The sequence below is a fragment of the Numenius arquata genome, chromosome Z, assembly GCF_964106895.1.
Source record: "Numenius arquata chromosome Z, bNumArq3.hap1.1, whole genome shotgun sequence".
NCBI lineage: Eukaryota > Metazoa > Chordata > Aves > Charadriiformes > Scolopacidae > Numenius > Numenius arquata.
This window is the reverse complement of record NC_133616.1, coordinates 10,350,134-10,362,732: the sequence shown is the minus strand read 5'-3', so window position 1 is coordinate 10,362,732 and position 12,599 is coordinate 10,350,134. Positions and strand designations below refer to the sequence as shown.

General features: G+C 58.1%; 2 protein-coding genes across 4 annotated transcripts; both read left to right on the top strand.

Moving 5' to 3' along the window:
• The first annotated feature begins 3,144 nt into the window (after positions 1–3,144).
• On the top strand, positions 3,145–11,963 carry RPP25L (ribonuclease P/MRP subunit p25 like). Of its 2 annotated transcripts, none has more exons than XM_074166680.1 (2): positions 3,145–3,173; positions 10,614–11,963. In XM_074166680.1, the coding sequence occupies exon 2, from the start codon at positions 10,615–10,617 to the stop codon at positions 11,173–11,175; it is 561 nt and encodes a 186-aa protein (XP_074022781.1). In that variant the 5' UTR covers positions 3,145–3,173; position 10,614; the 3' UTR covers positions 11,176–11,963. The 2 variants fall into 2 exon arrangements, with proteins under 2 accessions (XP_074022781.1, XP_074022780.1); XM_074166679.1 differs by lacking the exon at positions 3,145–3,173 and adding an exon at positions 9,295–9,318 and having other exon boundaries at positions 10,606–11,963.
• On the top strand, positions 4,041–8,810 carry DCTN3 (dynactin subunit 3). Of its 2 annotated transcripts, XM_074166412.1 has the most exons (7): positions 4,041–4,178; positions 4,331–4,415; positions 5,689–5,775; positions 6,417–6,500; positions 7,162–7,220; positions 7,942–8,001; positions 8,426–8,810. In XM_074166412.1, the coding sequence occupies exons 1-7, from the start codon at positions 4,080–4,082 to the stop codon at positions 8,513–8,515; spliced, it is 564 nt and encodes a 187-aa protein (XP_074022513.1). In that variant the 5' UTR covers positions 4,041–4,079; the 3' UTR covers positions 8,516–8,810. The 2 variants fall into 2 exon arrangements, with proteins under 2 accessions (XP_074022513.1, XP_074022512.1); XM_074166411.1 differs by lacking the exon at positions 6,417–6,500 and having other exon boundaries at positions 4,080–4,178.
• Positions 11,964–12,599: the final 636 nt, after the last annotated feature.

Here is a 12,599-nt window from a genome sequence, read left to right as displayed (position 1 = left end):
GCATCCCCTGTATACTGACACCCCCTACCCACTGCAACCCCCCGACACAGCTCTTCCATGCTGCTTGGGCTCACTGCCCCCACCCTGAGACACCCCTAGGGTCCTGGGAGCCCCCAGGGTGGTGGCATCTCAGCCCCCCAGGTCCTCAACTCAGGGGAGTCAACCTGGGGGGTGGATACTGGGGAAAGCGGTGGGACTGGTAGGGATGGAGCTAATTGGGATGGGGTGGGGATGGTGTCTTAATATTGGGGTGGGGCTTCTGCACTGGGAGCAGCTTGTTGGTGGGGGCAAGGCAGGGGGCCGAGCAGTGCCCACACACACACCAAATACCGCCTGGATGACGGGGTCCTCAGCCAGGGGGGGCAGAGAGATGGAGAGCACCACACCGGGCACTCCAAACTACCTCGTTGGGGCTGGGTGGGCGCCTCCCCCACCCGCTCGCACCCCTGGGTGCCAAAGCAGGCGAGCATGGAGCAACGCTCACCTCTACCTCAGCGCGGGGGACCAGGGCTTGGTACCACTGGGCTCCCCCGGCACTCCCACCGCGGCCATGCCACTATGTGTATCTATTAAAGGAAATGAACTGCTGAACCAAACCGGTGTGGAGGGTGGTATGTGTTATATGGTGTCACCTGCCAAGCTCTAGTGCCCGGACTGGGAACAGTTTGGGGTTGCAGTACATCCCCACAGCCTGTGATACCCTGGGGTGGCAACTATAGTGCCTGAGGTTTCACAGCCAGCCTCACCTTTGCCTCCAGCACAGGGTTGCCTCAGTTTCTGGCTCTGGGGTGCAAACAGTTGCCCTAAACTCACCAGAACCCTCAAGAATGGGCTGGATTAGGTTTGGCACCAAATCCAGCCATGCCAGCCCATTCGTAGGGCTGCTTGGCCCCACAAGCTGCCCAGTGGCAGCTCACCCATGGGTGGGGGACCTCATCAGGCTGCCTGTGCCAGGCAAGGAGCATGGCTGTGGGGCTGTTCAGGTTGCACCAGGCAAGATGCAAGCAGTGCTGACCCAGCCTGACACCTGGGCAGTGCCCACGGAGGGCACAGGTGACTCAGCTGGAGCTGAAAGGGAGACACAGGCACACACATGAGTATGGGTGCTCATGGGTGCGTATATGGGAGCACATGGGAAAGCATGGAGACATGCAGACAGCTTGGTCACCACAGCTTGTGCTCCCTCGCAGAAACTCAGTGGCATGCACCAAAGCATGCACACTCACACACAGTCACAGTCGCCCATATGTGTGCGGAACACACATGCTTAAACATGCACATGCCCTTGCACACGCATGCAGCCACCCATGCATATGAAGAGGTACAGGGGGCTCCCGTGGGGACAGACACCCCCGACAACGGCAGCCATGAGGACAGGCCCACCCCTGGGACCCATGAAGCCAGGTCCCTGGTACCCAAGGGGACAGAGCCTCCTGTGTCAGAGGGCGCCCCTGGGGACACCCCCAGCCCCCCGGGGACAGCCCCCGCCCGGAGCCCCCGGACCCAGCGGCGCGGGCGCTGTCCAGGGTGCTGCAGCGGCGCTGCCCGCCCCGGGCCCGGCCTCGGGGCAGGGACATGGCGGGGGCAAGATAGGGACATGGGGCGGGGGGAATACGAGTCCCCTGCAGAGGACCCTAGGTCTGCCGGTTCGGCCAGAGGGGCCCTGTGGGTGGGTATGAAGGTGAGAGGGTCTGTGAACGTGGGAGTATGTGTGTGTTTGGCGAGGGGAGGGGGGGTTGAGTGTGAGAGTGTGTGTGTGTGCCCCAGGCTGCAGTGGGGTTCCCTGTGTATGTGTGAGTGTGTCTGTGTGTGCCCCAGACTGAAGTGGGGTTCCCTCTATGTCTCTGTGTGTGTGTGTGTGTGTGTGCCTCAGGCTGCAGTGGGGTTCCCTATGTGTATGTGTGTGTGTAAGTGTGTCTGTGTGGTGTTCGCTCCACGTGTTTGTGAGTGTGTCTGTGTGTGTCACAGACTGCAGTGGGGTTCCCTCTGTGTGTGTGTGTTTGTGACAGTGTTAGAGTGTTGGTTTGTGCCCCAGACTTCAAGACGGTCCTGGGGTGTTTGCTCTGGGGTAAGGGTGCCAGGGGGCGAGACAGCTAAGCCCCGGCACAGAACTCCTGCAGCCACAGCACAGCCCAGCAGAGCCCACCAAGAGTGGGATCGATGCAGCCTTAATTGGGGTCTCATGTCCCCTGTCACTGCCAGGCAGCACTGGCCACAGCTCATTGAGTGCCTGGGCCCCAGGGAGCCGGGAGGGCACAGGCGGGCCCGTGTCCCGACTCGTTACGCAGCTCAGGGGGTGATGTGTGTTGCCACGCTCCCTGGGAGGCTTGGGGACACAGCTGCTGTCACCTGAGTAACCAGCCCTGATCGATGCCCGCTTCCTGCATCCCGCAGGGACCGTAATTGAGCGGGATGGAGGAGACAGGGGATGCGGGGACGATGCAGCCTAGCAGGAGAAGGGCTGGATCCAGCCTCAGCGCTTCCCTGGGGGCCTGTGGCCGTGGCATCAGTGTGCCACCAGCAAGCTCCAGGGATGGGAAGAGGGTCAGAGCCCCCCTCTCAGCCTCAAGTAGCAGGGGCCAGATTTACTGTGCACTATGCTGGGCTGCAGGCAGCCAGTGCTGTGGCTTCAGCCCTGTTCCAAGGCTCACAGGCTGGATGGGACTCTAAAGGATAGATGTCCTTCAATCCCAAAGCCCCCCGGGTGCTTTAGTCCCAGACTAAAGCACTGGCTGAATTTCTCACCTTCGGAAGTGGGTGCCCTCTAGCAAGGGCATTTGTGTCTTTGTGGGCATCGCCCATGATGCTGGGCACAGGCTACAGTAAAGCCGGAAACCTCCTATCAGCAAGGTGTGCACAGCCCCCAGCCCCTTTTGCAGCCCCCAGCCACTTCTGCTAATGAAGCCATTTCTAATTGTTGCCTTTGTGGAACAAAGCACAGCTCTTCCCCTCTGAAGATCCCTCTTACACAGCCCAGCTATCGATCCCTGGGAAAAAAGGCAGAGCACACAGAGCCTCAGCTGGCTTCTCCTGCCCGAGTGCTCTGCACAGCTCCTCCAGGGAGATTTGGGGGGCCATAGGGGTTGTTGGGACCCTGGACCACCCCATAGCTCCCTCCTACAGCCTGTCAGCCCTGTACAACCCCCCTGTAGGAAAACATCTATAAGGACAAAGCACTTTTAGGGCACCGTGGGTTTTGCTTTTGGCAAAGGCCACTGAAAGAGTCCCCGAGGCCATCCAGCCTGCATTGCCAGCCGTGCTAACAAAGTACTGGCTATTAGCAGATGGTTTTGACCCAAGAGCCTGGCTTGGCACCTTGACAGGGTGTTCCCTGGTGCCTCAGGCGTGGCAGTGCCCCTCGCTCAGCGCCTGCAAGGGACAGGGACTGCCCTCCAACCTGGGGCAGCTCTGGCACTGCTGAGGCTACACCAGCATGATGGGGCAGTGGCAGGCTGAGCCCTGAGGTGCAAGGAACATCACGAGGTGCTTTGGAGGCTGCCAAACTTCTCCCTCTGGACTTTTCTTGGTGCTACCATGAATTCACCTCATGCCTTTGAGAGATCCCTGTAGTCGCAAGCGCCAGTTGCAGGCAGTGGTGGGGCTGGGGCTGGCTGCTGCCACTCGTTAGTGTCTCACTTTTTAGTGAGCGCCTCGGTCGATAGGAGAAAGGTGAACGCGGGCAGGCTGAGGCCTGGGGGAAAGCCCGCGGCAGCCTCCTGGATTTCAAAGGCCCCACAGATCGCTATTATCAATGTCTTTTTAATATACCCCAGCGCCTCTTTCCTGGAGGACCACGCCGGAATGAAGCGGCCATCGACCGCCCGGGGCAGGCGGCGGGAGGCCTGCACGCCTCCCTCTGCAGTGCAAATCACCATCGACCGGCTGCGGCCTCCCCTTCTTGCCTCCGAGAGGGCCTTCGCGCCTCCCGTCCCCCCCTCCCTTCGCCGCCCTCCATCACCCCTTCCCGCCCCGGCCAGCTCCGTCTCCACGGCAACGGCGGTCCCTAGCAACGCGCCGCCATGGCAACGGGGACGGGGCGGGGCGGAAGTGGTGCGCGGCTCCTTCCGGTCGGTGGCAAGATGGCGGCGGGGGCGGTGGAGCTGCAGCGGCTGCAATGGCGGTTGGAGGAGCTGGAGCGGCGCGTCGGAGGCGGCGACGGCGCCTGCGGGACGCGGAAGGTGCCGGGGGGCTCCGCGGAGAGGGGGGGACGGTTCTATCCCCTCCGGGGACCCGGTCCGGCCTCCCCCTGGGCCCGGGCCCGGCGAGGTCTGACAGGCTCAGGCCCAGCGGGGTCTGACAGGCTCGTCCCTTTCCTCTCTGCCCTCTGCAGGTGGCGGATGAGCTGGTGAAGGTGCAGGTGGCGCTGAGCAATATCGCCGGCAAGCGGGAGAGGATCAAAATCCTGTTTAAGAAAAGTGAGCGGCTTCGGGGAGGAGTGAGGGAGCTCTGAAGCCCTGTGTGGCATTTCGCTCCCCTAAACAGAAATCCCTTCACCCCTCCCGGCATGATCCCCTTTGATTTTTGGGCTCTTGTTTTGCATATTTGGTAGAGAAATAAGTAACTGAGTGATGTTTTCCTACTCGCAGTTCTCCCCCTGGGTTGTTCGGGGTGGGAGATCGGCCACTGCAATCTGTTGTTTGCTTGATGTCCGCGTGTGTGAGTGCAGTGATTTGCTCTGCCTGAAATACAGGCCTTGAGGGTTGTTGGAGCTCCCGAAATGACTTCCTGCATGCTTGGACTTCCTGGGCATGCCAGAACAGCTCTCTCCTGTGTGTGGTGGGAGCAGTAACAACTACCTGGAAGGAAGCTGTAGCGAGGTGCGTGTCAGTCTCTTCTCCCAAGTAACAGGCGATAGGACAAAAGGAAATAGCCTCAAGTTGTGCCAGGGGAGGTTTAGATTGCATATTAGAAAAAATTTCTACACCAAAAGGGTTATCAAGTATTTGAACAGGCTGCCCAGGGAAGTGGTGGAATTGCTATCCTTGGAGGTATTTAAAAGATGGGGAGACGTGGTGCTTAGGGACGTGGTTTAGTGATGATTTTTGTCAGTGTTAGGTTGATGGCTGGACTTGATGATCTGAAAGGTCCCTTCCAACCTAGACAATTCTGTGATTCTATGAATAAGGATCAGCCACTGGTGGATGGATTTGGGGAGCCACCTCCGAACTGGGGGATATCAGGAGCAGACATCAGGAGCAGACACCGGAGTGCTGCTTTTGTCCTGCAAAGCTGCCTCTTGGCCAAGTTTTGCTGTCTGGTATCACAGAAGGAGCAGGCTGTAGGGAGGGTTGTTGTGGTCCAAGGCTGTGGTGGCTGTTCAGTACAAAAATGTAAATCATGTATTTATTAGATGATTTTGAGGACCTGGATGGAGGGCTATTGGCTGGTTTTGTTTCGCGAGCAGGAAGAAGCAGATTTCACTCACTTTTAGTATCATTATCCAAACAAAAAGCAAATGTTGTGCCTGTCTGTAATGAAGCAGTTACTTGGCTTGAGCCACTTGTCAGTTCTTGGTCACAGTGCTCCAAAATCACGTATTTTCAAGTGCTATAGAAATTCATCAATCTGAAAAAACCCATGGGCAGTGTTTACAAAGTAACCTGATGTATAGCACGGGGGGGGAATTGCACTTGTGAATGCAATAACATCTCTCCTACTTTTTGTCTCCAAACCTATTTTTCACTCTAGTTGAAGATGTAATAAAATACCTCGACCCTCAGTACATCGATAGGATGGCTGTTCCAGACGCCATGAAGCTGCAGTTCATCTTGGCAGGTATGGCATGAAATGAGGGGAGACGGGGGAGGCTTCTTAGCCCTGCAGAAGTTGTTTTTTACTTAAGCTGGATTGGGATGGAATTTTTTTAGTTGTGAAGATCTGGCAAGGCGCCCTCTCTGGAGCTCTCAGAGATGGGTTGTACAAGGGCATCTGTCACCCTTAGTGCTCCCCTGTGCACATCCATGCTGCGGTTTTGTCATTTCTGATCTTTTTAGTATTTTTTAGTATCGGTTTTAGTATTATTTAGTGTCAGTTTAACTCTGTATTAATAAAAGGTTGAGAAGAAAAAAATGGAGCGAGAACAGTTTTCCTCACCCTACTCCAAATACTCTCTGTTTGACAAAAATGGGAGACCTTTGGATGTGTTCTAAACACCTTCCAGCCTTGTCCTCTTTTGCCCCAAAGAATTTGGTTCAGCCTTCTGTTGGTATAGTCTGCGAATAAAACTTGGTGGAGGTTCTTCTGTGTTAAACTGGTGTGAACCAAGGTCCAGGGACGAGACTAAAATCATACAGCTAGATCAGCCGGGAAATTCTGTACATCTAGATCAGCTGGAAAATTTACCTCACCAGTATTTGTGAAAAGCCAAAGCAGCGTCTTTCATTCACTGATGTCGTTTCTTGTCCTTCCCTGACCAGAGGAGCAGGTCATTCCTTCCCGAGCAGCCCTTCTGGAGCAGGTGAAGAACCTCCAGCCTATCTTGGACAGTGCCAGTATCCAAGGTACGTGTGGTTTTCTGCAACTTTGAGCTGCAAATGCCACCCCCAAGCTGTTACCTATCCGGTTTTCCTTTTTATTTTTTTTTTTTAATTTTCTTGAGCCTCAGAGTTGAGGAGAGCTAAGCACACAACCTGCTGTGAGTAAAGTAGGCACAAAGTATGTCCGCTGCTCCCTCGTGCTGCTCTGATATCCCCTGCAAGGTCAAGGAGGTGACAGAGTAGGTCGGGAAGCAGGTTAGAGACATCAGCTTGGCAGGGACGGTGGTGACTGGTGGCCGGGCGCTGTGCACGGTCACCAGGCTGTGGAGACACTCCTGCCTAAGAGCTCTTCTGTGGCCAGAACATCCCTGCTCCTGGCGTTAGGCGGAGATGCCTTTTTTAATCGCTTGCCCTACCGTTCATCCAGGTAGTTTACTCTGCTGTAGGCATCACCGCAGGCATCCCCCGATTCGTGCCACCCAGAAACAGTTAGCAAACAAACTTGGTATTTAATATGCAGGGTAGGTAGCGGGGGTTGCATGGTATAAAAGGTGTGTTTGTGGTCCTTGCACTCGGTCACCGCAGTGCTGCTGTGATGTGCTCATGGAGAAGGAATGGTCTTTTATTTTGGTAACTTAATCCCACGTGACGTTAACCGAAGTGGATTTCTCCTCTGTGTTTTCAGCGGTTCCTGACCATGCAGCCAAGCTTCAGCGACTCTCTCAGATCCACATCCAGCAGCAGGTAGCGTGAACGGTCCCGCCGGCCTTGACTAGCGGGGATTGTCAGCGGCTCTGCCGACAGCCCCGCGTTTGCAGGACTGCTTGAAATGCTCGTTTATAGCAGGTTTATTTCTCAATCGTGTTTCATGCAGCAGTTGCGGGGGAGGGGGTGGGAAGGTGGAAACCAGGCAGGATTTCTGACAGTGGAGTCTGAACTGGAGAAGCGCTTTGCCTGCCGTTAAGCCCATTCGAAATAAAGAGTTTGGAGTGATGCTTAATTAGCGGTGGTGGGTTTAACCAGCAGGCAGTCCCCTACCCCCTCACTGGGACCCTGAAGTGAAGCGTTGCATTCTTCCAGCGTCCCAGTCCCTGGAGGGCTGTGGATACTGTCACCTTGTCTCTTGGACCTTTCCTTCCCTCTTTGAGTGCTCCTGGAGCTGGTGATGAATGGCCTGGGCAGCACCTAATGTCCCCTGTCAGCGTTTTGCTGTGAGGACAAGCAAAGTGTGGGTGCTGAGGAGGGGCAGGCAGTAGTGCAAGCTCAGGGGGCTTCGGTGCTTCATGAGCTGGAACGTTTTCAGCGCTTCTCTTGACCGCTGAAACCCTTAGAGCTGCAGTGGGTGGCCACAGCCTGATCTCAGTGGTGGCCCTGGGCGAGTTTCCCCCTGTGCTGTCGGGGACTGGGAGGACAGATGTCCTTCATCTGATGGACTGCTTGCTCACCACGGCTCCCTTCTTCGCAGGAACAGCGTCAAGATCTCACCGAGGGTGTCAAGACGCTCCTCGAAGACTACAACAAAATGGTATCCTTTGATCTTGGGGCCGATACAGCCGAGCTGCCCGCCTGTCTCCTGGGCTGATGTTGTTGGAAACAGGTGGTCCCCAGCCCTGCGTTTAAGGGCCAGTGCCCCTTCTGTCGTGGTGACACCCATGTCCCCCTCATACTCCCCTCAGGAGCAGAGGGGCAGGAAGGAGCAGCGCAGCCTCTGTGCTGCCGCAGAGCTCCGTCAGGTGGCCGATGGCCACTGCCACCTGCCCGAGCCACACAGCGGCTAATGCTGGCCACGTAGGGTCCTAGTGGGACACATCCTGGAACCACGGCAGGTGGGGCAGGTCTGCTCTTTCCTGCAGAAAGCCCCTTGAAACGCAGAGCTCGGAAGCGCCTCCTGGGAGGGGTCTTCTCCCCCGGCGGTCTCCATGTCCCTTTCCTTAAAGAGTCGCCTCCAGACCCTGCTTCTCTCCAAGCAGTTTGTCCAGTGGAACGAGATCCTGACGCGGCTGGAAACGGCCAAGGAAGCGAAGCCCTCGGCAGAGTGACGGCGGAGCCGGCAGCCTGGAGATCCCCGGGGGACCTCGGGTCGCTCCGGAGCGGCCGCAGCACGGCTTGCACCCTGTCTCCTCGGCCTCTTTCCGACCCCCACCCCCCGGCCTCGGCGTCACCCTGCTGCGGGGCGACGTCACTGCCTCGGCCCCGCAGCGGCGCAGCCCGGCCGCTCCTTCACACGCCACCGGCTGCAGACCTGGCGCTGCCCCGCGAGGCGCTGGGGTCTGTGACGTATGTAACGGTCCCTCTGCTCTCGCTGTGGACGGCAGTAAAGTCCCCCAAGCGCTGACTGCGTTGTGGCGTTCCTCCGCCGGCGGGGACCCGGCGACCGCGGGAGGGAGGGGGCGGGCGAAGGAGGGTGAATCCGCCCCCGGTCCCACCGAGCTCATCCTGCTCTTCATCCCCGCTGACGTCAGCCGCCTGCGCCCCGGCTGACGGGGGAGGAGGGGGGGGTGGGTGTCCCCTCGTTCCCTTCTCAGTCCCTGCGCCGTCCTGTCCCCGCCCCACCCGGCCTCTGCCCCCCCGACCCGTTCTGTTCTGGGGTGCCCGGACAGCGCCCCCCCCCCCCCCGTCCATGACGTCACTCCTGCGCGGATGACGTCGCGGCCGCTTCGGCGCCGCCGCCACGAGACGCCTCTGCCGGCAGACGCGCGCGCGGGCTCGCCGCTATGACGTGACGTCACGCCGCGGCGGTGACGTACGGCGGAGGGGGGCGCGTGCCGCCTTCCGCTCGCGCCTGCGCGCTCTCGGCGCCGGCCGCCATCTTGTGGCGAGGGGCGCGCTGAGGCGGCCGCAGGTGAGAGCCCTTCCCGCACCCACCCTACCCCGCCGCAAGCCGTTGGCTTCTCTCCTCCCCCGGTAGCCGGCCCCTGGCCTCCATCACCCGCCGCCGCCCCTGCCCCACCGCAGCGGCCTGCCCTTCCCCAGCGCCCCGTGGCACCAGCCTCGCCGGGCCTCCCCCATCCCGAGAGCAGCGGCCTCGCCGGGTCCGTCCTCTCTCTCCCCGCCCCCCCCTCCCCGCAGTCGCAGCCCCCCCCCCCCCCCCCCCCGGCGGTGGCTCGGCCTTTCCTACCGTCCCCCCCGGATTCCCCACCCCCCGTGGCAGGGCCCGGCGCTGCCCTTCCCTGGCGGAGCGGCAGGGATGGCGGCCTGCTGCCGTGCCGTGCCGTGCGTGCTTCCCGGGTAGAGAGAGGGGGCCAGGGAGCTGCCCTGTCTCCACAGGGGATGGGGGGCAGGGTGCTGGCTCTGGGTGGAACAGGGCTCACAAATCCCCCGGTAACAAAGCGCCACCTGCCTGGGCGCCGTGGGCTTTTTGTGGCGGGTAGGGAGTTTCTCTACACAGATTAGGTGGGCTTCAGGGTGCCAGTAGAGGACCCTTCCTTGGCAGAGAGGAGAGCTACGAGACTAGACCTGTCTGTCTTTCACTTACGCTCAGAGAAACCTTTTTTTGTCCATCATGTGCCTTGCTGTTGTCCTGCCCACGTGTCTCCCACCTGCAACCCCTGACTTGCTGTCTGCCCGGTGATCTGCACTGTTTTATGCAGTACCCAGTCCCTGGCCTTTCACCTAGGCTGGACAGTTTTGGGGCTCGGAGCCCCATGAGCCTGTGTCTGTAATGTACTCAAGCTGCTGCAGGTGGGCTGTGTCTGGCTTCACTGTGTCCACGTTCTGGTGCAGCTCACAGGGTGCAGCTGTGGTCAGTATCCTCTTGGCTTCTGTTCCAAATAACCTCAGGTCACCCCTTTATTCTCTGGTTTTCCCTGAGATACAGCCTCTATTTTTCATTTCATCCTGCTTAGGGTGCTTAGGAATCAACCCTGTGTTCCCTTCACCACCTGCCTGTCCACACCAGGCTGCCTTCTGGCCGTGTTCATGCTGTAGTTGCCTGCTGAGGAAGACTGGGGTACAAGTGACTCCTCAGCATGAGTAAAATGTTCTTGCTGATCTTTTGGATATGCCTTTTCAGGCTCCTGATAGCTCAGTGTGCCCTTTGGAGGAAAAGGTTGTCACTGATTGTGGGGAGAGTTTCTTTCTGCAGCAATTACAGTGGGAGTTTGTATTAATGATCCATTTTCCTTTTCAGCACTGCAGAATGGAGAATTACAAGAAGACCAAAATTGTGGAGAAACCTTGTCCCCTTCCTTTCACCAACCTGCCTCCTGATATTATTGAAATGAAAGTGAAGGATGGGAGCAAAATCAGAAATCTGATGGGTTATGCCATTGGCAAGATGGAGCTGGACTCAGTGAGGCAGATCCTTTTCACTGGCTCGGGCAAGGCCGTCAGCAAGACCATCACCTGCGTGGAAATCATGAAACGAAGGCTCAAAGAGCTGCACCAGATCACCAAAGTGCTCTTCAAACAGATCGAAGAGATCTGGGAGCCCATTGTGCCTGAGGCAGGCCTGGATGCCTTGACAGTGAAGAGAAACATTCCTGCCATATGTGTCCTACTCAGCAAAGACGCCCTTGACCCTCAGGAGCCGGGATACCAGGCTCCGGGCTCTTTTGACACCTTCTGGATTGAGACGCTTAAAGCGGAGTCCCAGGGCCAAATGAAGAGGAAGCAGGGAGGAGGCAGGGGGGCTGCCAGCACGGGAAAGCACCCTCGCTCAGCTGGAGGAGCGCCTGGGGAGCCCTGCCCCAAGTCCTGAGTCACCGCTGCGCTGCCTTTGGGCGTAGTTTGGGGAAATTTGTGAACACAAGCCAGCTGCTGTGGCTGGAAAGCTGCTGCTGAACACGGGGGCTTGCGGAGTTGCTAGGGGAGGGCAGGAGAAGTTAACTGTTTGCCAATGGACGTGATTGTAGCTGTCTGAAACTTGTGTTTTGACACGTTCCCTTGTCGAAGGCTGCTGGGCTGTGCTCTGTAGCGTGCGGTTCAGGGAAGACAGGAGCCGTCTCTGCTTAAGCAAGGACCGTGGGCATCTTGTCAGGGAGCCCTGATGGCAGAGTGGGGTTTCGGCTGCTCGGGCCGGCGCGGCAGGCACACGTGCCCGCTGGTGTAGCCAGCGGAGGTGGCTCCTGCTGCAGTACAGAAGGGAGATGGGACCTGACATGGATTCCCCTGGCTGCCACCTGCGTTGCTGGAGCTCACTTCAGCGGGGCACGGGGGCTGCTTCGGCCACTTCTTTTCTGCCTGAAAGTCCATCCGCTGCTGAGCCCGTCGGGAGGCGTGAATGTCGGGCTGCAGCGACACAGCTCCCACCTGTGCACGTCACACCCTTTATGCTCTCCTCGCGCCTTGGTGTTGGAGCTGACGGTTACACCTCTCCTTGCCAAGGTGGCAGGCGTGGGCTTGGGTCACAACCAGCCTGAAATCCTGTAGCTGCACGAGTGCCCTGGGGTGGTGGTAATGGTAAGGTCCAGAGGACCCTGTTCTTTCCCCTTTACGCTCCTTTTCGATGCACAGAGATGGGCTTGAAATAAAGTTTCCTCTTCATGCAAGGTGAAATTTGTCATGTCTTCCTCATCCCGCTGGAGGTCACCCTGCAAGCGCTGCTGCTGGGGCTGCGGCTGCCGGCTGAAACTTGGCTCTTGCAGCTCTCCTCGAGGAAGCGGGGACCTGCTGCTCCGCGTCCTTCCCTCTCGTGACTGTAAACGCGCCCTGGTTCTGGGGCGGGGGGGGGACAGGTTTTCTTCCTGCCTTCGCAACCGCTCAAGGTGGCTTTTAAGGTGGCTTTTTTTTTTTTTTTTTTAACAACAGGGAAGCTTTTTGGTGTTCTTTGTTTTTCTTTTAAACCCGCTAGAGCCGCCCTCTGAAAAACACTCGTCCCAAGCGCTGCTGACTGAGGCAAAGGATGGAACATCTTTTCTTGGGCAATAGCTGAGAGTGCGGCCAGGTTTATTTAAAGGCCTTCTCCTGGTGGTCTCCTCGCACTCGGCCCTTGTCACCAGAGCCGAGGAGGTGCTCCCCGGGGGGAGGGGGGAAATGCCCGGATCCCTCTGCTCTTCCAGCACAGGTGAAACTGGGGACGGGGCAGAGTTAAGCCGATTTACCTTGGTGCCGTTTCTGGCTGCTGCTCCCTTATGTCTAATGAGGAAACTACCTTTCTCAACTAATTAGCAGATTAGCAATAAG

Excerpts from the sequence above, each read along its gene's own strand:
- DCTN3 (XM_074166412.1), top strand. The coding sequence starts at position 4,080 with ATGGCGGCGGGGGCGGTGGAGCTGCAGCGGCTGCAATGGCGGTTGGAG. Across the intron at positions 6,501-7,161 it reads GGACAGTGCCAGTATCCAAG|CGGTTCCTGACCATGCAGCC; the intron begins GTACGTGTGGTT and ends CTGTGTTTTCAG. Across the intron at positions 8,002-8,425 it reads TCGAAGACTACAACAAAATG|ACCCTGCTTCTCTCCAAGCA; the intron begins GTATCCTTTGAT and ends AGTCGCCTCCAG.
- RPP25L (XM_074166680.1), top strand. The coding sequence starts at position 10,615 with ATGGAGAATTACAAGAAGACCAAAATTGTGGAGAAACCTTGTCCCCTT.